General features: G+C 43.2%; 3 protein-coding genes across 3 annotated transcripts in view; 1 reads left to right on the top strand and 2 right to left on the bottom strand.

The window, feature by feature from the left end:
• adck1 (aarF domain containing kinase 1) overlaps positions 1–15,360 on the bottom strand; it is a 147,617-nt gene extending 132,257 nt beyond the window's left edge. Inside the window, exons 1-3 of the mRNA XM_076300307.1 lie at positions 15,343–15,360; positions 13,989–14,128; positions 13,190–13,273 (exon numbers count right to left, since the gene is read on the bottom strand). Of these exons, the coding sequence (XP_076156422.1) occupies positions 13,190–13,273; positions 13,989–14,120 (216 nt within the window). The 5' untranslated portion in view covers positions 14,121–14,128; positions 15,343–15,360. The remainder of the gene's footprint in view (positions 1–13,189; positions 13,274–13,988; positions 14,129–15,342) is intronic.
• A 2,810-nt stretch (positions 15,361–18,170) lies between these two features.
• slirp (SRA stem-loop interacting RNA binding protein) lies at positions 18,171–19,393 on the bottom strand. The gene is made up of 4 exons (XM_076300314.1): positions 19,278–19,393; positions 18,953–19,011; positions 18,725–18,832; positions 18,171–18,339 (listed from the first exon to the last, which is right to left on the bottom strand). The coding sequence occupies exons 1-4, from the start codon at positions 19,348–19,350 to the stop codon at positions 18,271–18,273; spliced, it is 309 nt and encodes a 102-aa protein (XP_076156429.1). The 5' UTR covers positions 19,351–19,393; the 3' UTR covers positions 18,171–18,270.
• Positions 19,394–19,575: 182 nt separating this feature from the next.
• alkbh1 (alkB homolog 1, histone H2A dioxygenase) lies at positions 19,576–26,097 on the top strand. The gene is made up of 6 exons (XM_076300311.1): positions 19,576–19,728; positions 20,320–20,428; positions 22,109–22,271; positions 23,031–23,121; positions 24,908–25,101; positions 25,486–26,097. The coding sequence occupies exons 1-6, from the start codon at positions 19,588–19,590 to the stop codon at positions 25,937–25,939; spliced, it is 1,152 nt and encodes a 383-aa protein (XP_076156426.1). The 5' UTR covers positions 19,576–19,587; the 3' UTR covers positions 25,940–26,097.

Below are 26,097 nucleotides of genomic sequence, written 5' to 3'. Positions count from 1 at the left end.
CAGAGGGCAGCTCATCCCGGACAGACAGGCTACAGTCTGCCTGACGTGACTCACGGGAGACATCGCGGGAGATATCGCGGAATTTTGATTGCAATAAATACAGCAGAACTTTCATTCTTACTCATTAAAATGAGCATGATGACTGACGAAATAAATTCTTATGTTGTAGTTTAAATAAACTACTTTTGTCATACAGTTAACAGGCCTGCTTTGTAGCACATAAATTCAATATCAAGTGTTTAACTGATCTGTCTGCAGGCTAAGACTCCCGCGATATTTTAATGTCATGTGACATGGTGTCACGGTGGTAAGTCCCTCCCCGGCTGACAGAAGTTGGACAGAATTTCTAACCAGTAAGCATTGCGTCCATCCCAGTATGCATTGTGTTCAACCCAGCATGCATCACATCAAGTCGAACAAGCCTATTACCTCAACTGTTTGCTGTTTCCTGTTCCTCATTACCTCAACTGTTTCCTGTTCCTCATTACCTCAACTGAAAGCACACACGGTCCGAATTTAACAGTAAAACATCCCATAAACCCAAGCACAGTGCAGGTGCATGATGTGCACAATAGCGCATGAGGAAGCATGAATTATATTCTGCCTTAATTACATTTAGCTCTGATGATGAAGTGAGAGCTACTCAGTGAGCTAGGTGATTGGTTGCATTACCTGGTCCTCTTAGCCAATCAGCTCCTTCTCCCCCGAGACCCCTTTCCAGCCTAAAGAAGCCTGTTGGAGCACCACAACTCATTTCCCCAGTTCAGCGGTTTCTAATGATTCATTAGCGCTGATTTATAATATCTAAATGTCAGGCTATGTTTGTTCACCCTCTCCTCTAACCTCAAACAAAAGACTGTACATACACACATGCACACATAATAACACATAGCCTAATGACAGCATGGGAACCATCTATGAATTTAAGATGCATAATTCCATGGCCTGATATTTAAATAAATAAATGAATAAATAGTCTAAACCAAATGTCTCAGCTGGTCCAATACTATGGTACATATATTTATGTTGAAAATACAAACTTGCAGTTTTGATATAATGCTGGTAAACTGTTGAAATAGAAATACACATATTCAGATTAGCATGTGCTATCCATAAAGCTACAATCCCACGGTCACTGCAATCTCTAGATGCCGTGGCGTGATTAATATGAAACATTAGATACTTGTTCTTTGTGTCCATTTTTATTGGTGGATCCATTTCCTGGTTTCAGCACAAACACTGCAGCACTGTTATTGCAATCCAACAACGCTGAAAGCTCTGCGCATCCTCAGGCAGACATCTTGTAAAAAGAGCCACTGACTGGATGAATGTTCCGCTCTCACATCACCATCCCCCAACACTGCAGCCCTGTGCTGCTATTCAACAGTATAGGGGACATAGAGTGGGTTCCTCTAGGCCTCCTCTGGCCCATGTTGGCCACATATCCACCATCATGTGTCGCGTCTGGGACTCACTGGGCACAGGCTGCTGGTGCAGGCTGGGCTATTTGCTCTCTCTCTGGGCTGCCAGTGGTGTCATTTCAGGCTATGCAGAGCGCAGCATGAACACCGCGGCTGCTGATTTGTTATTTCGGCTTGACCCCCCCCCCCCCCCCTTCCCCTTCACCCCCCACCACCACCAGCCTTGCGCACACAGGTGGAGGGAAACACACACACACACACACACACACACACACACACACACACACACACACACACACACACACACACACACACACACACACACACACACACACCGCCTTGCTTCGCTTCGCCTCGCCTCAGAAATAGCCCACTGCGGGAGGGAGGCATGTCCTACACACTCCGTCTCCCTGGTTGCAAGCTGACGGTCAGACGCGGTCACTCCTGAGGGCTGCTAAAGAAGCACAAGACTTGTGCACAAGACAGAGACTGCTTCACTCAAATGCTTTTGGCGGAGATAACTGGTAGTAATTTATTCCGACAGTAATTTCATAACCTATACACCAGTCATGGATTTTCTTTTTGCGCTGGGTCTTATTTCATTTCTAACAGCCCTGCATCTTAACAGCGCTGTCATCTGATTCTATAATTCCAAATTATGGATTGGTTTCATAATTTACACACAACCCAGGATGCATTTCACCTTCGTATTGGCCCTGAGCTCTGTTATATCCTTTTATTACTGTCAGCATTGTCTTAACCCTTATGTCATTCAGACAGACTTCATACAGACCGACACAGAAAAAGACACAAAATCAACCACAAATGCTGAAACATGAGCAGTAGCCTTTCAAATAACTCCAAACCCAAAGGCTACTTGAGATGGCTGGTAAAACTAAAATATAAAATGAATATAAAATCTAAGCTAGCTATACAGTATAAGGTCATCTTTGTAATTCAGATAACACCATACCAATCCTACATAAGGACAGACAGGTAAACTTCCTACCAAATGGTAACATGGTTAGTCACCCTAGTATTGAAATGAATCAGTAAGCACTTTAAGCATACATGTATTTTCATCTCAGGAAAGCAGACATTCCTGTGCTGCCTGGAGATATTAAATGCATTATGTGTTTAGTCTGATTCACTTATATTGGATCCAGCACAAGCACACCACCTCAAGTAAGACTGCAGACATGTACATTTGTTTTGACCTACAGTACAAGCACGCGTGCAAGTCTCCTAACTCACACTGAACATGGCCTCACAGACCGAGCGAGTGTGCTGATCTTTAGCGATTAAGCGAGCGAGCGCTTCATCAGAGGCAAAAAACCGAGTCCTCATCTGACTTCCCTCGGCACCTGCTGAGCGCTTAAGTGACTTAATGATTTGATTGCTTCAGCTTGTGCATATGCTCCGTTTTTCCAGGCGTGAAGAGAACGAGAGAGACACAGAGACATCGAGAGAGAGAGAGAGGGAAGGAAAGCAGGAGTGAAAGGCAGAGAGAGATTGAGAGTGAGAGTTAGAGAGGGAGAGAGAGTGAGTGTGTGTGTGTGTGTGTGTGTGAGAGAGAGATGAGAGAGAGAAAGAAAGAAGGAGAGCGTGAGCGAGAGAGAGAGAGAGAGAGAGAGAGAGAGAGAGAGAGAGAGAGAGAGAAACTGTGGAGTGATGAGAACAGCTTTGTTCTGCCATGCGTGCGATTCACTTCTGTGCTCGCTCTTACTGCGTCCCTCGCCTCCCTCGGCCCATTCCCAAGCTGCCACTTCATTGGTTTAAATTACAACCTGGACTCAGGGTGGGAGGGGGGCTATACAGCCCTAATAGCTGGCCACATGGCAAAAGTGGTGCCAAAGAGCCCCCATGAAAAACCCTAGGAAGCCATCCACAGCACGCACAGTAGGACTGTGGTTTAGAACATGGGCCCCAACGAACAGACAGAGGGCCCTAATTGAAATGTGGGGCAAAGTGCAGAGTCATTAGAAGTCACTAAATGAGCAGAGTGTCTATCGTGTGGTGTGTGAAAGCATCGAGCTGACCCACTGATGTTTGTGCTTTTGGATTTTATTTCTGGTATTAAATTAGCAAGTAGATTTGCCTCATTGTTAAATTAGCTTAAGATAGACTTTAAGGAGAATTCTGGCCATTTTTCATATAGATCTGTGTTTCTCGAGGACACCAAGTACCGTCTGTACGAAAATAATCATGTCCCCAGAGTGTAGCACTGTAGCTGCCCCATGTTCATGCCCCCAGAGTGTAGCACTGTAGCTGCCCCATGTTCATGCCCCCAGAGTGTAGCACTGTAGCTGCCCCATGTTCATGCACCCAAAGTGTAGCACTGTAGCTGCCCCATGTTCATGCCTCCAGAGTGTCACGCCCCCAGAGTGTAGCACTGTAGCTGCCTGGCTTCTCTAGCTGTTGGCTGCAGTAACACGAGCTAGGTAGCATCGCTTTTATTTTTTCGTTTTGTACCGACAGTACTCGGTGACCTCGAGACACAGATCTATGTGAAAAATGAAATATGAAATATAAAAAAATATTTCAAATAAGGCACTGAAACCATGCAGTGTGACCACACCAAACCCTCACACTGAGCAGACACCAAGACACAGCATAATAGATTAAGTCATTTTAAAAGGAAACTATATTTTACACCAGTATACTTTTTTTTCACATTTTAACTCGGGCATTGCATCATGTTCTTCAGTAAGAGCTTCCTGAGGACGGTACTCTGAGCATCTTATAAAAGAGTTAAGCTAATTACAGGCCAGTGAATATGGCTGTGATGATGCCAATCAAAGGGAGAAAATCTCTTCTGACCTTCATCTCATTTTCAGGAAACTCAGCCATTAATCAGAATGAGAGAGGGGGAAAGAGAGGGAGAAAGAGAGGGAGAAAGAGAGGCGAGAGTGGGTCCATTTCATTGACCAGCCTCCAGATTACAGCTACCTTCCCTCACAGTCGTTAGCACAGAGCTAATCAATTACCACATATCGCACCAATTAACCGCCAAGCCTCGGCGCCAGCGGAGGAAAGGAAAGGAGGCTGGAGACTGGAGAGAGACGGCCCCTCCACACCTGAGGAAATTACCGGCGAGGAGACCTGGCTCTGCCGATCGCTCCCATCACATCGGCTCCGGCTGCTGCCCCTGCCCTGCTGCCGCGCTACACCCCCGCGCTACACCCCCGCGCCACGCCCCCGCGCTACGCACCTCCTTCTTGGGACAACTGTCCCCAAATCGCCGTCTCAGAGACGAGAAACACTTAACAGATTCAGCAAGAGAGCGGCACTTTAGCCAGCCATCCAATTGATGCGTTGGGCATGTCAGAGCCACGGAGAAAGAGAGCGTGTGAAATGTACGATTGTGTTAGGAATATGTGAACAGCACTCGCCTACAAAGGGGGTTTCAAGCCTCTGTTTTCCAGTTCAGAGATTCCTGCACGGCTGCCTCACGTCAACTTCCATTTACCGTGCCAGAGCGTTTACAACATGTGAGCTAGACAAGAAAATCTGGGAGAGCGATGTCATAACCCTAAACTCAAAGGGGGGGAAAAGTAATCTGCCCGTACACATCTCCGATTTCTTTTGCCAGCCTGAGAAGGCGGTGGAGGCATCCCCCTGTTAGGTGGACATCAGGGCGCACTCTCTTCATCTGAGGCCAGCGCAAGCCGACTGGAAAAAGCTTGTGCTGAAGCCTAATGTAGTGTGCAAAAGCCTCCCTGTTCACATCCAAGACCAGCGAGCAGGCATGACAGTGGACTTTGGCTTTCACAGATGGCCTGTCCTGTGTGGGTAAAGGAGAGCTGCAGACACACACACACACACACACACACACACACACACACAGATATATTGAAAGCCTACACACACACACAGATATATTGCATGTTTACACACACACAGATGTATTGCAAATCCAGGAAACCAACACAAGGCAGACAGAAGAGAGCGCACACACACACACACACACACACACACAAAGCACAAAGAGAACTTATAGATCATACACACAGAGGACACAAGAGGACACAAGACAGCACCAATACAAGTGCGCGCACACACACACACACACACAAAGCCTTTCTGGTGTGTGTAAGGACAGTGATAAGACACCATTCATCTCACATCATGCTCACACACGGCATCTAACCAAATAAAGACAATTAGGCTCAATACCATTTTGTGATATAAGCATGATATGGGCTTAAAGCAAATATGAATATGATAAAACTATATATTGAAATGTAAAATGAACAGAAAAATTCTATATTATTTAAAACCCTTTTTATTTTCAGTCTGTTCAATTGTTGCATTCGCATATTTAAATGTAGGTTATATTTACGGTATTTTTTTTTTTAACTTGAGTGCTCCTCCGACACCTGTACTTTTACCGATACCGACCGAATCACGTCGGTATTACCGGGTATTAAGTATTAAGTATAAGTATTGGTTAAAGTATAAGTATAAGTATAAGTATTGGTTAAATCCGTTCATTTTGCACGCTACAGTTTGTTGGTTAGCCTACATATACAGATAACTTGATAGGCTATGCGTAGCGTTTCAAGGTGTTAGTGCGCTGCTATGTTCAAATTCACGTTGGAATGGAATGTTTTTTTTGTCAAAGAATAACCGAACAACCAAAGTCACCAGCCTACTAAGCGCGCCTGTTAGAGACTGACTGAAACTAAGTAACTTAAACAATAGAACTGGGAAGGAGGGGATAATAACCTAGGCTACAGTTAAATTGCATAAAACACTACAAAAGTGGAAGGATTGCCTTTTTCATGAACATGGCTTAAAACAGCCTTATCATCACATAACCCTAATTGACTAATTATTTGTTCTATGTTTGAGTTTGATTAAGTCTTTTTTTTTTTGTAATTTAAAATTGTATTTGCAAATATGACAAACAGCTCATATGGTACAGCTTACAGAAAACAAATAAGTTCAGACATTGAAGTAACAGTTCAGTCAAAGCATACGTTATCCTAGTCACAAGGAATGTGAAAAATGAAAAAAAATGTTCAGACTAAGCAGACAAAAAGCACAGTAGTATTAGTTAAGTAAAACAATCAAACAAAATATCAGTAAATAAAATAAATATGGCATGAAAATACAGTTATAATCTCACAATCAGGCTACTAGTTAGAAGTCAGGTGGGTCATAAAGTAATCCCAAATCCCCAATGTCCCAGGCTCTTTGCCCATTATCCTGGCCAACATAACCTCATATGATGCTGTCTCACTCATGAGGAGTTTCCACTCCTGCATTGTTGGGTTTATGGGTGATTTCCAAGGTCTCAATATAATTCTGGCAGCAGAGGCTATCCCAACCATCACAACTGAATATGCACTTTTTGTCAGGGCTGGCGTTTCTGTTTTATCTCCCAAAAGGCAGAGTCTTGGGGATATTGGCAAGGTTACCCCCGCCCACGTCCCCAAGAACTCCAGTATGTTATGCCAAAATGGTTTTACCATAGAGCAAGAGATGCAAAAAGGTACCCATCTCAGTTTTACATTTCCAGCATGTGTTGATTGAGTCTTTAAAAAAAAAAATTACAATCCAGTGTTCATATGTTCATACAAGAATGGAGAGGGGTTTGTATTGTGTTAAAAACTCAATGTATACATTTTTTTTTGCAACTTAAATTAAATTTTGTAGTTGTACCGAAAAAAGTACTGTTGAATACAGACACCGAACCTCAGGCACCGGCACCGGTACCGATATTAGTTCAAATGCGATAGGTACCCAACACTAGTAATCATGACATCACACATATGATGACACTCTTTTCACTGGTAGTAAACACTTTTGTCAATGTGAAGATAGCACCTCTTAGAAATAGGCCAACAAAGAAATCAGCTTTCGTCAACTTTCCACATTAGAGAGCCAATCATGATTGACTCCTGCAGACATATTTCCTGTCGTCACATTAACACATCAGGCTCCAGACTAATGTGAGTGATGGCACATCCTGGAAAAGCAGGTCAAAGCAAAAAAAAGTATCCATCATGCCAAGGTTATGAAAACTATTAACATTTACAATCTATCATTTTATTCATCATTCCTGCTCCAGTCTGAAAAGTCAAGACGTGCTGATTATTGATGCAAGGCACGCTGGAGCGGAGGAGCAAGAGAACACACACACACACACACACACACACACACACACGCAGAAACAAGAGAACTGTTTTAGTCACTGCACCTGTGAACTCACAAACTACATCCCACTCCCCACAACGCACACCCGTAAGCTGTGAAATTCAAAATTTGCAAACTGTGCTATCGCATTCACACCTCTGTGTGTGTGTGTGTGTGTGTGTTGCAGGTTGTTTTAGTGTGTGTTGCCCCATCTGTGTCTCTCTGTCTCGGCCTCTGGGAAGGCTGGCAAAAGGTGTCAGAAGTGACGGTGGTGTCGGCAGCGGCAGAGCAAATGAAAAATTTGTTGTGTGCAGGAGCAGCCCGCAGTTCCATGGGGACAGGCGTCAGTGGAGAGAGAGAGAGAGAGAGAGAGAGAGAGAGAGAGAGAGAGAGAGAGAGAGAGAGGTGGAGGCAGCAGAGGGGCAGCAGAGGGGCAGCAGGGTGGAGTTATTTGCCCCATTTGCCCCATACCTGGGTGTGGAGAGGGGAAACAGATTACCTCCGCGCCTGGGCTGATGAAGGGGGGGGGGGGCAAGAGATGGAGGAGAGGGGTTACCACACCTGGCATCCCGCCTCGAGGACGATGAATAATGCAAGGCAAGGGGTTTGTCTTGCCACTCGGTATCACAGCCTGGGAAATCCACACGCATCTCCACGCAGAACAGCCATAAACACACACAGATACGCAGTAGGCACTCAGGGCAGAAATGGCTTTGAGTGTGAGTATGTGTGTGTGTGCGTGTGTGTGTCTGTGTGTGGGGTAAAAGGGAGGGGGTAAGCTGAGGGCAAGTGTGGTGAAGAGTTGGTGTGTGTGTGTGTGTGTGTGTGTACAATCGCACATGTGTGTCTGTATGTGTGTATATGCTTCCAAGGGGGGCAAGAAAGAGGCTTGGGCTGTGTGTGTGTGTGTGTGTGTGTGTGTGTGTGTGTGTATGTATGTGTATGTGTGTGTGTGTGTGTACAATCGCACGTATGCGTGTCTGTATGTGTGTATATGCTTCCAAGGGGGGCAAGAAAGAGGCTTGTGCTGTGTGTGTGTGTGTGGGGGGGGGGGGGGGTATATTCAGGTGACTGGAGGAGAAGTGTTTTACACCCCAGCGGGTGACCACAGTGGGTCACCCCACCGGACTGCTGTGATGACAATTATTAGCCCCGTCTGCGCCAGACAGCCTCTCTGCAGCCACTGTCCTCGCCTTAAACACTCATCTCCACACAGAGTGAGGGGGCCAACATGCCATTTTCCGCTGCAAGTTTGTCAAAGGGTAAGAGAGCTTCATATAGATGTCGGAAGGAAGACTACTTTAGAAATAATATCGAAAGAGATTATCCCTCTTTGTGCTGTTGTGTGAGACTGCAGGGAACAACGTTATTTGACAAGATTGTTGTAGGTAAATATCAGATCCGAGGTTGTGAAAGGCCACTAACGACCAGCAAAAACATAAATCCCCTCCCCATTCCTGTGTCACTTTCAAAGTCAATTCAAATCTGCACCAAAACAAGTCAAAGAAAAGTCTGGGAATACTCCTGTAAACCTGCTCGGACACCAAAAGTCCGTCTAAAATCGACTTGCAGGATTTCCTTGCTCTCTGACTAAAGAACAGGGTTGATGTGCAATGCTCCTCTCTTCGTGTCCAAGGCACTGCCGTCCCCCTATGGGTTTCCTAACAAAAGACCTCTGTGTCAACCCCATAACACACAGTCCATCTGTCAGTCATTCAGTCAGTCAGTCAGTCAGGAAGTCACACTTAACAGTGGACATTCATGGCACCATGACATAACAGCAAATGTGAAAAGCTTTCCCGTAAGAACCCCTTCAATCAGATTGTCCACTTGATGGTCCATCAGGGAGAGGTTAAAAGGGTTATAGAGGGTGCACTTGGGGAGAGAGAGAGAGACAGAGAGAGAGAGAGAGAGAGAAAGAGAGAGAGACTTTTTCACACGACAGCCATCAGAGGAGGATGCCCGACCACTTCAAACGCCTGGGCATTGGCAGCTAGTGCAAAATGGGTTCGAAAATTGCAAAGCAAAGCTTCCATTCGTTCCACAAGGTTTATTATAAGGTTAGACTGCTCTTCAAGCACTGTAGGCCTGTATATACAATGCTTGGGTTTAAACACAAGTGTAGATTTTTCATTACAGATAAAAACTGATAGGCCCTGGGGCTTGTTTTTTTTTTTTTCTCTCCCTGAGAAGATGAAACAGGGACGTTACTCATCTAAGCTTCAAAGCTGCTTTTTTAAATAATGTGCTTTCTCTAGGCCTTTGAACTGTGGTACTACGCTTGCATAAGGTCAGCACCCAGCCATAATATATTCAGGAGAGCTTTAATGTCCCAAACACTACTTGATGAACCCTGCTCTCCTGAAAGCAGTGATTGGCTGGCCTCGTGGATGAGTCTCCCAGACGCTGGGGCGAGCAGCTGGCTGGGTCCGTGGAGAGAGAGAGAAAGAGAGAAAGAGAGAGGGAGATGGAGAGAGAGAGAGCTAGAGAGAGAGAGAGAGCACACAGAGACAGGTAACTGTGTGGAACGCTTCTCATTACTACAGAGGCAGGCAGCCTGGCCACAGCACACGGCAGCCATTATGCCTCTACGGCACCTGGGAGAGAGCCAGTGCACCACACCGCACCGCACCGCACGGCACGGCACCGCACCGCACCACACCGCACCGCACAGCACCGCACCACACCACACCGCACCGCACAGCGCTCTCAGGGAATGCTGGGACAAGCGGCTCCTGCTGTAAATGGATCGGGACCGCCGGAGGCAGCAGACCTTGCATCATGGCTTTACTGAATATAGGAGAACCAACTGGTTTTTATAGAGAATGAAAGTGAATGACCAATGGCAAAGATTCATCTGAAAAATGTATTTTGGACAACTTCGACAACTTCAAACATTTAAGCTGACTTGAGTGACACAACTGCATCCATATTTCTCAACAGCGGGATGCTGCTCACGTGGTGCTAATCCAAAAGAGCCCAACTGTTTACATCTATGAAGCTATTACACATGCACAAAACAAACACACAAACAAACAAAAACAAAAACAGGTGACAATGAAAAATCACCTCGATAATAATCTAAAACAACCTTATAGCAACAACCGATCTGGCTCACCTCTGTGGCATCATAATTATAACGAGGCAAATCTCTGCTCTGTATTAAATCAGAGTGCCTGCATTAATTCTAATCAGTGGAGGTAGCCAGGCATGACCACTGGCCCACTGGGGAGGCTGGGGGAGAGGAGAGGGGGTGGGGGTGGGGGGGAGGTGGGGGGGCAGGGCAGGGCAGGGGAGGGCAGAGCAGAGGGAACGCTGGGCTCTGCTGAATGGTGCGCTGCTATCATGCACTCCCAGGAAGGGGCACCGGGGTTGCAGCGGTGAGCCAGAGCTCACTCTTCAGGGTTCGTTGCCTCCCCCTAGCCACCGCGACGTGCCTTTTATCGAAGCGGGTGAGCCAGTGTGACCTTTGAGAGCGCAGGCTGGTGCACGACACACCTGCTGGAGCTGGAAGTTTGGCCTTTCCAAAACTTGGGGACGAAAGCAACGGGGGGTTGGATATTACCTGGCATTTGCAGCCATTAGCCCGCTATTAGGTTTGCCACATAGACTGCATATGTACAGTCTATGGTTTGTCTGTTACTAATCCATGTCCGGGTACATGTTTGTGTGTAGGTGTGAGAGTGTGTTTGTGTTTGTGTGTGTGTGTGTGTGTGTGCATGCGTGTGTGTGCATGCGTGTGTGTGCACGCGTGTGTGTGCATGCGTCTGTGTGCATGCGTGTGTGTGCGCGTATGTGTGCGTTGTGTGCACCCGTGCGTGCGTGCGTGTGTGTGTGTGCCGTACTATGTTACCTGATGTGTTCAATTATAACCCATGAAAACATGGAAGGTGTGGAGGTGAGGAACATGAAAGGCTTGAGAGAGTGTGAGCCTGTAGGGGGACAAGCTGTAGCCAAGCCAAGTAATAAATACAACAGTACAAGACCGCACATTAAGGTCAAACTACCCTCGCAGGTTTGCAAAGCGCATTTCAACAGAATTGTGCAAACGCCTTAAAGCCTGAGGAGAATAGGCTGCATGAGAAGACAGTGTGTGTGAGAGAGAGAGAGAGAGAGAGAGATAGAGGGAGAGAGAGAGAGAGAGAGAGAGTTGGAGGAATTTAAAGACTTTTTTAAATGGGTCAGGTATCCGAACATATAAAAGTGCAGTGTTTACCGAGCATCGCCTTCTCTCTTCTGTATGTTTTTTTTGTCTCTTTTTTCCCCCCAGCGCCTGGTGTTATCCTCGACGCTGGGCGCCCGGGCTTTGAATTCACCTCAGAGGCGGCGGGAGCGGCAGTGGCGGCACAGCCTGGCCCTTTCAGCGTAATCCTCAGACGCGGCGCTAGCAGCAGCCAAGGCAATTTCACAATTTGTGAGAGAGAGCTGGGAGAGAAAGTATCAACTCCAAGGACTTATCAAAATCAGAGCAGCAGCCAACCGAGTCTTCATAGGGGCTTTATGAGGTGAACGATCAGGTGAATTGTAGCAAAGCCGTAATGTTAGAGAACTTTGAATTCTTCAAATAAATTGGACTGATTCCACTGAAGACTTTTTTTTACTTTTTTCTTAAAAAAAAGTATCCCCTGTAAACCAACGGGATGAGCAAGAAAGCTGAATATTATCCCTGTTATGTATCCATAGTCACTTGTTCATATTCTACCAGTGCATATTTAACAGAGGCTAGGTGGCTCATAGCTGTGCAGTGGTCACTGCATGGTGCTTTAAAAGGCAGGCTAGAGACTGACTAGCCCTAAGCCCCGTGGGTTTCAGCGTCCCTACAGGCGCACACGGCTCCCATGGCCGAGGTTGCAAGTTAAATTGCCGAACTGTAATTTTCACAACACAGGTAAGAGTTTAGATAAGCTCCTCAAGGGATTTTAAACTGGTGTCTTGCTAATGTCCATTCCATTACTGTTGTTCCATTGTTCCATTGTTCTGTTCTATTACTGTACTGTGCACAACAAAATCATCTGCAGGGAGAGCCATACAGTGCAGTTCCATACACTGCTGAAACGTTCATCTCAAGACAAAGACAGTTCCCGAGACCAGCTGTTCTCTAAAAGGATTTTCATTGCATCTCAGTGAATCAGGGACAGCCTTGCTGATGTCTTGTCAAGCCTATCTTGTTAGCAAGTGCACTAAGTACATATGTCAATTATATTACAAGGGCCATTGTCCCCGGAGCAACTCAGGGTTCAGTGCCTTGCTCAAGGGCACAACGGTGGAAGCTAGGGAATTGAACCCACAACTTTCAGGCTACTACATGCTAGCCCAGCTCCTTGGCCACTACACTACCACCGCCCCCGGTCTTGACGGACTTGCAAATGGTTTAACGGTAAAATGCCTTGATTCTCAGATAAACCTACTGTTCCTTAAAAGATCACATTTTTCCAATTAGTATGACTTGTTGATTTATTTGCCGAAATCCATTTTAGAGCATTTGCTGAAGGATTTCCAAAGGATTCAAGACTCAAAGTGGTGCTGTTCTACCAAAGTAACACAATGCTGAGGAGGGAGGAAGATATGTCCTTCTTCACAGGCATTAACCAGTGGCTTCATAACCCATCTTCATAAGCTGCTCTTACCTTAGACTTGAGCTCCCAGTATTCTTCTGTTCCAAATGGCACATTCCGGAAAGCTGTGATATAATCATAGCTGATGACCGCTGTCTGCATACAGAATAATACAGAAAAAAAACAATAAATAGGCCTTACAGGTTTAAGTCAAATCGATGCTAGACACAGTATAAATACAGAGAAAAACAGACAGACACACAGACAGACACACACACACACACACACACACACACACACACACACACACACACACACACACACACACACACACACACACACACACACACACACACACACACACACACACACACACACACACACACAGCCTGTGTTCTGTGTTCTGATTATGAGTGGCAGATTGTTATGAATAGATATTGATGTGGCATTACAAAGACAGGACATTACCTGAGGCCCCAAATTATGGCATAAAGATAAAATATCTTGGCCTGTGTATAACTTGTGTGCAACTAATCTTTCCTTTTCCCCATTGGAATTCATACAGATGATTTCAAGAGAATATATGTAAAAATAAACTAATAATTAGGCTAACCTCTTTTTAAAGTGAGCCTGATAGCTTGCAAATAAAAGCATATGCCTATTCCCATAAGACTATGTCCACATCTTTAATAGACTGGAGATGATTGCTAATATTTTGAGAGGATATGGATTCCAGTCACAATCATCCTGTCGATCGGACAGTTTCCCACTTTAACATGATGAGCAAAACATTCAACATTCATAGTGTTACAATCATGTTCTGTAACGGACAAGTGGGATGTCTGTCTACAGACGAGCAATGAGGACATACCGTTGCTGCTGCTCTGCCGAACCGAATAACACTGATGTCATTTGGGTCCACATGCTTGTTGTACAGGATAAATCCAGACGAGGCGAACACTGCAGTGGCGACAGTAGACACCTTCAACAGCCGTGCAGCCATGAGAGGCACTACAAGACATAACAGTACTTTTAGCAAAGTTCTCTTTGTGTGCCGTCACTTACTCGTATAAACTCGTATAAAACAGTGGTAGTTCCTACAGTGCACTACTGCAAAAGAGCATGTTGACACTGAATACATGTAGAGCTCTCAAATGAAGGTTTGAAGGGAAACCATGGCAGTGCAGTAAAATAAGATTTATTTTGGATGTTTGCCAGACATTCAGATTTACAAATAAATGCCTTTCTATTCAGTTAATGTACAGTAATACTGATGAGATTGTCATAGAAAGAACACATCTAGTCAATCATTCTGTCACCTTTCCCACTTGTCACAATACTTTTATCATTTTGACCATCACAAGACTATCATTTTGACCATCAGACCTGCATTTCATCTTCTGCTTGTAATAATTCATTCTATGATTGACACATCTCTGCTAAAAAATATATAATTGCTCTCATTTTAGCCTTTGTAATTATAAGCACATAATGTAATTTGAGTGACCCCAAACTTTTGACCGGTAGTGTACATGAGCTAGGTGACCTTGTGCCAAAAACATGGTGGGTTGGTAAATTAAAATAGCATGCGTCACAAGGGAATTGTTAAAAGCATTAGATGAAATGCAAACCTGTAACGTTAATGTGAATGTTTGTGATGGTCAAAACGTAAGTAAGTATTGTGAAAAGTAAGACAAGTGGAAGAGGTAACCGGATAATCTAGGTTACTAGATGTGTAGCCATATCATCTTCTATGACAATTGTATTAGGCTACTAGTATCAGCGTTACATACTGAATAGCGAAAGCCGAATGTCTGTCAAACAATCTACCACACTCACCATGGGTCAAGTTAAAATCAGAGAGCAAACATCAACCCTGACTGCTACGGAGAGGGTGATGAATTAAAACATCTTGTAAGAACATTCATGATTAACACGGGAAAATGAAATGTTGTAAATTTGTGTACATCACTTAAACATGTTATGACATCTAACCTAACATCAGCTAACGTTTAGCCAGCCGCTAACTTACACTGTATTATGCAACTGACAAGCTAGCCAGTTTCATAAGCACAGAGAGTGAAGTCAGTTAATAAAGCCAGAATATCAAAGTAATGAAGTTGTCTGAACAGTTTTCTCTACATGTCACTCGATTAAATCCTTAGGTGGCAGGAGGTACCTTAATCTAATGTTGCCATTTACTAGTGCTACTGTCATTAACTCACCGGTTTCTTGGAGCGACCTCTCAACTCGTGTCCCGGTGTTGTCAATTTAGTCGCAATGCTTTGTGGGTATTGAAGTATTGTAGTGAAGCCAATTAATGTAATGACAACGCTGCCAAATATAATTGATTCCATTTTTGTCACGAATAAGTATAAAGTATGAGCATACTCGTTGTAGTTGTTCTACACCACTTGTCGATTTATATTATTTTAATCGTGAAAGAGTGCGATTTCTTAACTGCACTACAAAACGTAATATTTACGCGCGAGAAATGAACACGTGGGGTCTGATTCTAGTCGAGCATGTTCAAATATGTCAATTCAAAACATGCGCAATTGTCTGCCTGTTTTGTAAGGAGATTTCAAATACGAATGTGTGCTGATGGACAGACCCACAGAGCTTTATTATTATTAGCTTCTGTAAAAAATACTGATGATGCCGATTTCATTGTCTTAAAAGCACTCTGAACAGAGCAATTACTTTAAGATTAGGCTATTCCATTCCAAGCAACATAATTGTATAACCCACTCCATGTAGGCCTAGCTCTTAAAAGAAAAAGTCAGACATCTATGCAAAGAAAAATACTGGCTTGAGGCTAGGTTGAAAACAGACATTTGCTGATTCAGCAAAGCACCATTCCGTATTTTTCCAGCCGATCTGAATAAGCTTCAGGACTATTGACTGGGTAGGCCTACTTGGCAGACTGATGTGTAACATTTTACACCACAGGAGGGTAAATGCACCCAGTGGAGTTTGCTTTTATGTGTCTTCCTCTACACTCACTTGAACAATGTGTCATAATGCTTTGGGCATTTATTTCCTGATTAAATAAAAATCAAAGGGAAAATGTCTTCAGACACTGCGCTTTTAGGCATACAAAGTAAAGGACAGAGATGAAAGTTTTGGCATACTGGTGTTTTTTCTTCCACTGGATCAAGTCAACTCTGCAGAAATACTACATAGGCCTTTCCTTTTTTCTATGAGAAGTATAAACTGATACCATTAGCCTCAGCAGTCATTTTCAACCCTAATTATTTACTCAGATGCATGTCACTTGCATATTTCCTGACAATTTAAGACATCCTCATATAGATTCACATCCTAATCTGTTAAAAGAATGTATTCTTCATTGTTATTCCTATTGGGAAAATATTCTCAGAGAAAAGAAACACTCCATAAATTATGTCAAAAATTGATAAAGGATATGCAGATTTTATCAGCTAAAAATCTGCTAAATGGAATTGAATACTGGATAGTGGTTTCCGACCACTGTGTACAGAGTAAAAATCACATGGTGTTCGGTCTACTGTCTACTGGACCCGAGTGTAATAATTGCTGGTGCTATGTACCTTAACTGTGTCCTCCTCCTGTGTGTGTGTGTGTGTGTGTGTGTGTCTGTGCGTCTGTATGTGTGTGTGTCTGAGTATAGGTGTCTGTGTGCGGGAATGTTGTCAAGTTACAAAATTGTTACATTTCAAACACTTTCACTTGTTCTGATTAAGTTCTAAGAAATAGCATCATTAATGATCAAAAATCTTTTTACCTTGTAATTTGTTCGTTTTCTCACAAAAAAAAACAAAAATTATATGATCATAAATGTGATCTTACAGAGGTAAATGGAAAATATGAACCATAAATGGTGTCTATGATGTCATTGGTATTTCAGCTAAAGTAAACATCTGGTGAAGTATTTTTACATAAATTGTTGTGACTGTATTGATTAAAAGCCTAATAATGTTGTGGGTCCACCAGATATGAGAACATTGGCTGAGTAACAAAAATATGAACACCTTACATGGGTTAACCAAGACAACTAATATTAGGTCCTTTGTGCAAATAAATTGACAGTATTTAGTGGTGCATGCAGGACACAGCTCAACAATGACAAGGAGTTTCATTTCTCCAGCAGGTAAAAATTATATTGCTCTAGCACTGTTCAGCTGTGAGCTAGTCAGTAAAATGAGACACTCAAACAGACCATATCCTGAACACTATGGGTGAAATAATTATTTGTGGACGTGGTTGTCACATTCCCTTAGTGAGGAAGCAACAGCCAGTCAGTTTGTTCCGCCACAGACCTCCATACTGATTACAGGGCCGTCCTCTCAAGTGTAGAGGACGAAGGAACGAGGGACCATGACAAGATCCAACATGACAGACAGCTGGGGAAGAAGAATGAGAGCAGCGGGCCTCCTGAGCATCTGTGACCTTTTCACCTTTACAGATGAACAGCTCCATCTGAAGTTTGCCAAATTGACTTTCACATAATGGCAAGAGCTGAAATTGTGTTAAAGGTTTGATGAGTAATGTCACCGAATACTAATTGAAGGATAGTTGTGAAACAGCTTGAAAACTGGTGAGTATAACCTCAATTCAAATGAATACATTAAGAACTAGGTTGGAGACACCTCTCTCCCATTAACTCCTTGATTTAGTGCTGGAAAAAAAAGACCAAACCTGACTTGAACTCCAGTATTATTAGATACATTACAGCCCATAGCTTTTCATACACGTGCACATTTTTTGCTTTAATATCTTTCGTTTCTCGGGATCATCAGGTACTCAGAGTTAACAACCAAGGTTACATCAAAAAGATAATGTTACTAAGGTAATGGTAGTATTTCAGTTCCCCTTTCATGATGTTCACATAAATAAATGTATAATATTAAGGAAGTCATAATTTCTAGTGCCCAAGAATCAGAAATTGCTAGAATTTTTTTTGTTGTTGTTGATAAATTGTTCTGTTTAATACTGTGATCCACAATCAGACATGATTTATCTGATGTTAATTTGGTTAAATATCTTATAATGATTCTCAATAATAAATAAATGTAATTTAAACAGTTTTATTTTAACTGACATACATCATAAATACACTTCCAAAAATAAAAAATAAAACATTGACACCACATGCATACATGTATTCAACTTCAGCTTTCTTCCTCTTCTTTACCAAGCCTTCTGCCAACAAAAGGTTTTCTGTTCCTCTGTACCTGAAGCTGAGGAATCAGCAAGAATGACAAAATCAGACTCAGGAAAGTAAGGAACCCATAAGGATATACCCCAGAGATATGATCGTGCATGTTAGTGAGTGTACATGCTTGTATGTGTGTATTCCCATTTCATATGTCTTGAATTTCCCCTGGGGATCAATAAAGTATCTATCTATCTATCTATCTATCTATGTACAGGAAATCATTTTAAGTAATTCTACAAACCTCATTCCATCCCCTAATCAAGAACAATTTATGATAATTAATTTACACAGTCCCTCAATACCATGTTGGGACATGATTCGTTCACATGGTTGGGACCCTTAAAATAAAAGCAGAGAGGGTTTGGGGTCATGTTAGCTAATCTAAGATGTTTGATACTTTGGGTTACCTTTGATCCCTCCATGACGTGAGGGTCCTTCTGAAGTGCATTCTGCAGACCTTCCTCTGAAGAAAATCCAATCCAGCAAAAACCTCTGTGAAATCCGGTTTCTTTGTCCTGTATTAGAATTGAAATGAAATTAGACTGACCTACTTAACATTTAGTCAAAGAGTATAGAAGCCCTTCTACTCTTTGATTTAGTCACACAAGACTAGTTAGTCAAGAAAACATACTTACAAATGGCATTAGGCATTTCTTCACTTGTCCGAACTGTGCGAAATACTCCCTCATCTCTTCTGTATGACGGAAAGAAATGTTGGGGTCAATATCATGACTGGCAGTGAAATAGGAATGACACATATACGATGAGCCATGAATGCAAAATCAAATTAACGTTGCAGAAAAGTTCTGACAACACAACACAACGTTATCAACTGGCTAGCATTACAATTAGCATTCGCCTGAAGCTTAGTTATACAGCTACAATTCTTTCGCGAGCTCGCGTCAGAAACCCAAATGCAGAAATACAGTCTGTTATCCCTAAAAAGCTTGTATCACTTACTGCTTGCGACTGTCCAGGGTACTCTGGAAACGAAGACCTCGAACACCTTTTTGCTGGCTGTTGCTGCTGCCATGTTTCGTCCTTGCGCTGTAGCACCAGAGAGACAGCACTCGCACATTTCACCTTGAATCACGTGACTCGCTGCGTTTTTGTAACGCTATCTTTGTAATAGAAACCTAATCCTACATACATATTTATTTTCAGATATATTAGCACATCCAGTAAAATTGTAAAGTCTATTTTTATTTTCTGATTATATAAAGTATCATCAGTGGGTATTACCAGATTTCGGTTCAAAGGTCATAGTTCAATGATGGCAAAGATGGCAGCCTCCGTACTGGAGCACGGGGAGGATGCTTTTAGAAAGCTTTTTAAGTTCTATAAACGTCGAAATCCTCCACCTGATTTCGGCGATGTCATTGATTTTTCCAAGAACGTAAAGAATGATATGGTGAGCCTCAGTTTTAGTATGAAAAAGAATAGGCATACGATTTCTCTTGCTTGTTTGGTCTTGGAAGTAGTTGTAAACACTGTTTGAGTTGTCTACGTAGACAACCTCTTGGCAAAATACTGCAATTTTAGTAATTGCTGTAGTTTCATCTTGTGGACACTAGGACGAGGACAGAGCATTTTCCTCTAAACATCCTGGCGTAACGTTACATTGTAACTCTTGTAGTGTAATGTAAAATGACACTGACATGGTCACGCTGAATTATTAGAATGGCCATATCAGGGTGCCAGGTAACATCATTAACGTTTGTGGATTACGTTTTTGAATTGTAGTTTATCACAAAAGGTTTATTGCATCCTTGAATAGATGATTGAAAAATACCCTAGTTCTAGTCTAACAGAGATACTGGTTCACTGCATGAATGAGTTCATGTACTCTCAGTTCAACAAGAGTCCGTTTCATTGTGGAATTTTCTGTAGACTTTTGTAATTCAAAGTAAGCAGAGCAAATAGTTGCACACCACACATAGTATGTGTCCAAGACAACTTGAGGGTAATTTGTAATAATATGGTTTCACAATTTGATGGCTAGGTCTTTAGTGTTGAGCTGAACACTTCTGCATTGAGTGAGGCGGATGCAAGCAGAGCTGGTCTGAGGCCTGTTAAAGACTGGAGGGCTTTTGGACTGAAAGGACACTCAGGTATTAATTGCCCATAAATGTAGCGTATATACACTGTTAAAAAAAATGAAGGGAACACTTACAGTTTTCTACGATTGTTAAAACCCATTTTTTGAAACCTTCCACCATTTTCTCCATTCTCAAACTACATTCACAGAATGTCTGACAGCTCTTGCGAAATAAAACACTCGCCTCAAAAGTTTTACTTGTGCTCAGAACCAAACAGTGTCAGAGTACCGATCCAGTGTATGATTGAAGTGTTCCCTTAATTTTTTTGAGCAGTATACATTTTTCTTGTCATCCATTGTTGGTAATTCCATGTAAAATCAACAGATTATAGACCATTTTCCAGACTGACCATCTAGAATTTGCTTCATATGTAATGTGATTAGTGTCATTGTAGCCATTTGTAGGCTTTAAATAGCAGTCATGGATCTAGTTTTACTGCAAAAATAAATGTTTGTAGAAAATTACAAAGTTATTCATATATAGTCACCAAATGAAATAAAGGCTGAAACTGTGCACTCTAGTTATTGAGTACAACAAGTCAGTGTGGAGTCCTCTGTTGCTTTCAAATGGTGTCACACTCACAAATAAGCAGAATGGAGTCTCTGACATTGTCCATGTGCACTGCATAATGTTTAAATGTCACAGGTAGGAGCATGACTCTTCATCAGTTTAAATGTCACAGGTAGGAGCATGACTCTTCATCAGTTTAAATGTCACCGCTAGGAGCATGACTCTTCATCAGTTTAAATGTCACCGCTAGGAGCATGACTCTTCATCAGTTTAAATGTCACCGCTAGGAGCATGACTCTTCATCATTTTAAATGTCACCGCTAGGAGCATGACTCTTCATCAGTTTAAATGTCACAGGTAGGAGCATAACCTAGCACTAAATGTCACCGCTAGGAGCATGACCTAGCACTAAATGTCACCGCTAGGAGCATGACCTAGCACTAAATGTCACCGCTAGGAGCATGACTCTTCATCAGTTTAAATGTCACCGCTAGGAGCATGACTCTTCATCAGTTTAAATGTCACCGCTAGGAGCATGACTCTTCATCAGTTTAAATGTCACCGCTAGGAGCATGACTCTTCATCAGTTTAAATGTCACAGGTAGGAGCATGACCTAGCACTAAATGTCACCGCTAGGAGCATGACCTAGCACTGAATGTCACCGCTAGGAGCATGACCTAGCACTAAATGTCACCGCTAGGAGCATGACCTAGCACTAAATGTCACCGCTAGGAGCATGACCTAGCACTAAATGTCACCGCTAGGAGCATGACCTAGCACTAAATGTCACCGCTAGGAGCATGACCTAGCACTAAATGGGTACCCAGTGTGAAAATCGACAAAACGGGGAACGGGTGTTACTTTTACACTCTAAAAGTTTAAAACTTTTTACACGCTATTTTCTGGTGTGACTCAAGAATGTTAACCAAGTTATATTTGAGCCTCACAGCTTCTGCTATCACTGCTGACTATACCTTTGAAAGCAACCTATTGTGTGAATGCTAAAGCTATATCAGTTTCATTGTACTTTTGAGTAGTTTTTTGTTGAGTTATTTATCTTTTGTGATTCTGATGGAACTGACTTACAGTAACATGTCATGTGTGCGTAATATTGCTGTGGAAATGCCAGTCCAACTTTAGCACGCTGTCTTATCGTGATGCTGTTGTCATGGTTACCACAGGCTTCGTCTTCATTTCAAATCCCTTCCTGCCGGGCTCCCAGCAGCACTGGGTCATGCAGTGTCTGAAGACATACCCACAGAAGCCCAACGTGTGCAATCTGGACATGCACATGTCCCCCTCAGAGACAGAGGACATCTGGAACAAGAGTGCCGACATCTTGCGGTACGTACTGTACATTAATGCCTGATGTATAACTGGGGTTAACGACACTGGGTAGATATAGTGTAGATGTCATGTTATGTGTTATGACGAGAGTCATAAAAAAAATAAAACTGTTCAGTGCAGCTGCCCAGTGACATTTGACACAAGGCTGCGACTTCACTAGGTAGGCTGGTGGAGGGTGTGTTTGTTTTTGTGTGTGTATATGTTGATGTTGATAGAATCACTGAAAATATCTTATATTACTGAAAATATTTCCAGGTCCCTTACCTATGGTGTTCAATAAGCACATTTTTGCCTAGTAAAATAGTTTTAGTTAGACTTAGACTTGCACTGAAATTAGGGCCAAGGATTTTTTATTGGTACAAATCTGTATATTGTGGCCCAGTCATATTGTGATCGAGACATTTGAATGTGGACCTGCGGTGGGAGTTTTGCCCTCCCCATAATGCTACTGTGCTATGGAAGGAGACTAACATAGCATATACTACATACCAGCTGGTAAATCAAACTCAATCACTGCAAAACTGAGATAGACATACCCTAACATTACCCCAATAGTGGAATATAGATATGGGTTAGCAGTGCAAGCCTTTTGCTATTCTTTAAGTATACACTGTGATACCTTAGCGTGCGCAATATAATTTGATCAAGGTCTTCTCAATGTGTTCCAGTAGTCCTTCCATCTTCCATCTTTACCTTCCTTCCATCTTTACATCATGTAAATTATTGTGTGTGTGTGTGTGTGTGTGTGTGTCATAGGAAGAAGAACCAAGGCAAGAGGGAGCCTAAGACCCTGCTGGAGAAACTACGCTGGGTGACCCTGGGTTACCACTACGACTGGAATTCCAAGGTAATGCCTAATTGTATAACTTGAAAGGGCCTCGTACTGACCCATAGATCCCAGCACATACAGTTGCATTGTTGTAGCCTGACATGATGTCCACAATGTCAAGGTCGTTGAGGACCAGTCTTATAGGAGAAGCTCAAGAGCTGCTGAAAATGATCACTGACATGGCAAAAATCTGCTTCTATTTCAGACACTATAAATGAGAAAAATATAGTTTTTGAACCCGGTCCCGGACCCGTAAATGGGACCGCGTTAAAAATCTGAGAAATCGTAAGAATCTATGCTCACAATCCAATACTATCGTTTTGGATCATTATAAAATGCCAAATAGCTGTCATGCAGGATGTCTGTTAATGAATATTAGTATTCTGTTACTCGCGGTGTGTGTGGATTTTTTTCGGGGACTGTAGCATTTCTTATTCAGTGTGTTTTTGAATTTCAATTTGATAACCCCTTTTCCTGGAAACCTGATATCAGTCATGGTGCCTTATTATATGAGCACCATCATATATGAGCACTTAGTGCCAGATATTTTCACATCAGAAGGCCTGGATAAGATGAAGAAAAGGTTTGATGGCCTACAGCTGGCGGTTCCAGTGGAGCCGCTCTGAGGAGACTTCCTGTGTCCAGGATGCTCTCAGCGCCGTGTGGCCCTTTCAAGACATTTCATCTGTAATAGTGCAGGCATGACGCCTGCCTGTCTCGTTTGTATGCTAATTACATCAAAGTGTTTAGTCTTCTGTCCCATTAGATCAGTCAGGAGTCGCACACTCGATTCATTAACTTCAACCCTGCTCTGACACTGCCAAATGTCTGACAACAACTTGTGAATTTCAAACAGATACACACACACACACACACACACACACACTCTCTCTCACACACACACACTCTCTCTCTCACACACACACAGACACACACTCTCTCACTCACACACACACACACACACACACACACACACACACACACACACACACACACACACACACACACACACACACACACATTCACACCACCTCACCCCTTCCATCTCCTTACTGAGTGGCTGTGGAGATGAAGCCAGCGGCCTCATTTCGATCTGAATCCACTGTGTCTACTTTGTCTGTTTAGAGAGCGGAAAAAAAAATAACAGAACGAGAGAGAGGGAGAGACAGACAGAGGGGGAGAGGGGAAGAGAGAGATGGGGTGGAGAGGGAGAGACAGACAGGGGGAGAGGGGAAGAGAGAGATGGGGTGGAGAGGGACAGACAGACAGACAGAGAGGGAGGGAGAGAGGGGGGGGGGGCGTACAGGCCTCTTGTGATTATCTACTGATTGCGTTTTTGTACGCCTCATTGCAGACTCAGGGGCACACCGAGGCTGCGAAAGCGAAAGACCAGCAAAGACAAACAAAGAGGCTGTGATTGTCATTATTCGGGTTGTTTTGCCGTTGTGGGGACGAGTAATTGAAATGAACTCACAGGAAGTGTCAGTGGGTGGCTGACCTGTCCTACACTCTCCCGTTAACAGCATGCAGGAAATGGGGAAAGTATTTTTCCTCATGCTAGGGTGGAGAAAATATGGCGTGAATATTGTTTTCACTTCTGTCAGGATTCCATTTCATGATGATTCCAGGTATTCATGAGATGTCATGAATTTAATTTGGGTTTTTTTTCTGTTAGCGATAGCACATGGGTTGTCTTTATGGAAATGTTATTTTTCTGGGGTGAAAGTGCCTGAGGACGTTTAGTTTTTTTTTACTTTTTCAGTTTCATTTTTGTCACTATTTTGTTTTTGTTTTTTTGCATTAGACCTACTCTGCAGACCACTACACCCAGTTTCCCCCAGACCTCCACTCCTTATCCCGAGAGGTGGCTGCCGCCTGTGGTTTCCATGGTTTCGCCGCCGAGGCTGGAATCCTGAACTACTACCGCGCGGACTCGTCACTGGGCATCCATGTGGATGAGTCTGAGCTTGACCACTCACGCCCCCTTTTGTCATTCAGGTGAGAGATGGCTGTGTCTTGTCCATCATGTCCACACCATTTTCAGTTTGGGTCATTCTGTGTCAAATCAAACAGAATTCAGAAAAATAGTTAATGTACCCTCTCAGATTTTGCTAAAAAAGTGTGTCTACATAATGTTTTTTACATATTTATGTTTCATATCTATGCCCTTGGATTTTTGCTCTCTGAAAATGCCATTTCGGGAGCCATGTTTGGACATTAATATCATAAATAGTAATTATTCGTTGCCCGCCCAAACTTTGTAGGATGGAAGACAAACTTATTCTCAATATGACTGGACCATTAAATGTTTGCATTGGATATACTGTAGGTTGTCATTGAAAATGGATGACATGGTTGTTGTTTAATTTTGAACGGGCACAGTTTCGGGCAGACCGCCGTTTTCCTGCTTGGCGGCACCAGGAGGGAGGACCCGGCCACCCCCATGTTCATGCACAGCGGTGACATCATGGTGATGTCGGGGCCCAGTCGCCTTCTCTACCACGCCGTCCCCTGCATCGTCCCCGCCCCTGCAGGCCAACCCCTGCCTGCCTGTCTGCTCGACACCCAACACGCCACAGACCTCCACACCGACAGCCTCGTCCAAGAGGTCCCGTCAGAGGACTGGGAGCTTTGCTCCAGGTACCTGCACACCTCCCGGGTCAATATGACCGTCAGACAGGTCCTGGGGGATGGACAGGCCTTCCCAACAGAGACGACCTCCATAAGGTCAGAAGTTAGCCCTAAGGACGGGTACCATGAGAAACATGGACAGGAGGAAGAGGATCTCAAAGCCAAGAGGAAGAGGAATGACTCTGGATATGACCTTGACTCCTGACATAATTCAAGGTCAGATAAAAAGTTTTAAAGGGAAAAGTTTTAAGTTAAAACTTTCAAAGCAAGCATGGACAGTGCAGTATGATGTTTACTGTCAGTCAAATATATGAGATTTCATGTATGTACATATATTTATAAATAAAATATTTAAAGATGTTA

The sequence above is a fragment of the Alosa pseudoharengus genome, unplaced genomic scaffold, assembly GCF_046254945.1.
Source record: "Alosa pseudoharengus isolate Yale_2024_CS ecotype anadromous, Long Island Sound unplaced genomic scaffold, YU_APseudo_1.1 YU_APseudo_1.1_scf_22, whole genome shotgun sequence".
Classification (NCBI taxonomy): domain Eukaryota; kingdom Metazoa; phylum Chordata; class Actinopteri; order Clupeiformes; family Clupeidae; genus Alosa; species Alosa pseudoharengus.
This window is presented reverse-complemented; position numbering and strand designations above follow the sequence as displayed.

Excerpts from the sequence above, each read along its gene's own strand:
- slirp (XM_076300314.1), bottom strand. The coding sequence starts at position 19,350 with ATGGCAGCAGCAACAGCCAGCAAAAAGGTGTTCGAGGTCTTCGTTTCC. Across the intron at positions 19,012-19,277 it reads ACCCTGGACAGTCGCAAGCA|AAGAGATGAGGGAGTATTTC; the intron begins GTAAGTGATACA and ends TCCGTCATACAG. Across the intron at positions 18,833-18,952 it reads AGAAATGCCTAATGCCATTT|GACAAAGAAACCGGATTTCA; the intron begins GTAAGTATGTTT and ends ATTCTAATACAG.
- alkbh1 (XM_076300311.1), top strand. The coding sequence starts at position 19,588 with ATGATGGCAAAGATGGCAGCCTCCGTACTGGAGCACGGGGAGGATGCT. Across the intron at positions 22,272-23,030 it reads AAGAGTGCCGACATCTTGCG|GAAGAAGAACCAAGGCAAGA; the intron begins GTACGTACTGTA and ends TGTGTGTCATAG. Across the intron at positions 23,122-24,907 it reads ACTACGACTGGAATTCCAAG|ACCTACTCTGCAGACCACTA; the intron begins GTAATGCCTAAT and ends TTTTTGCATTAG.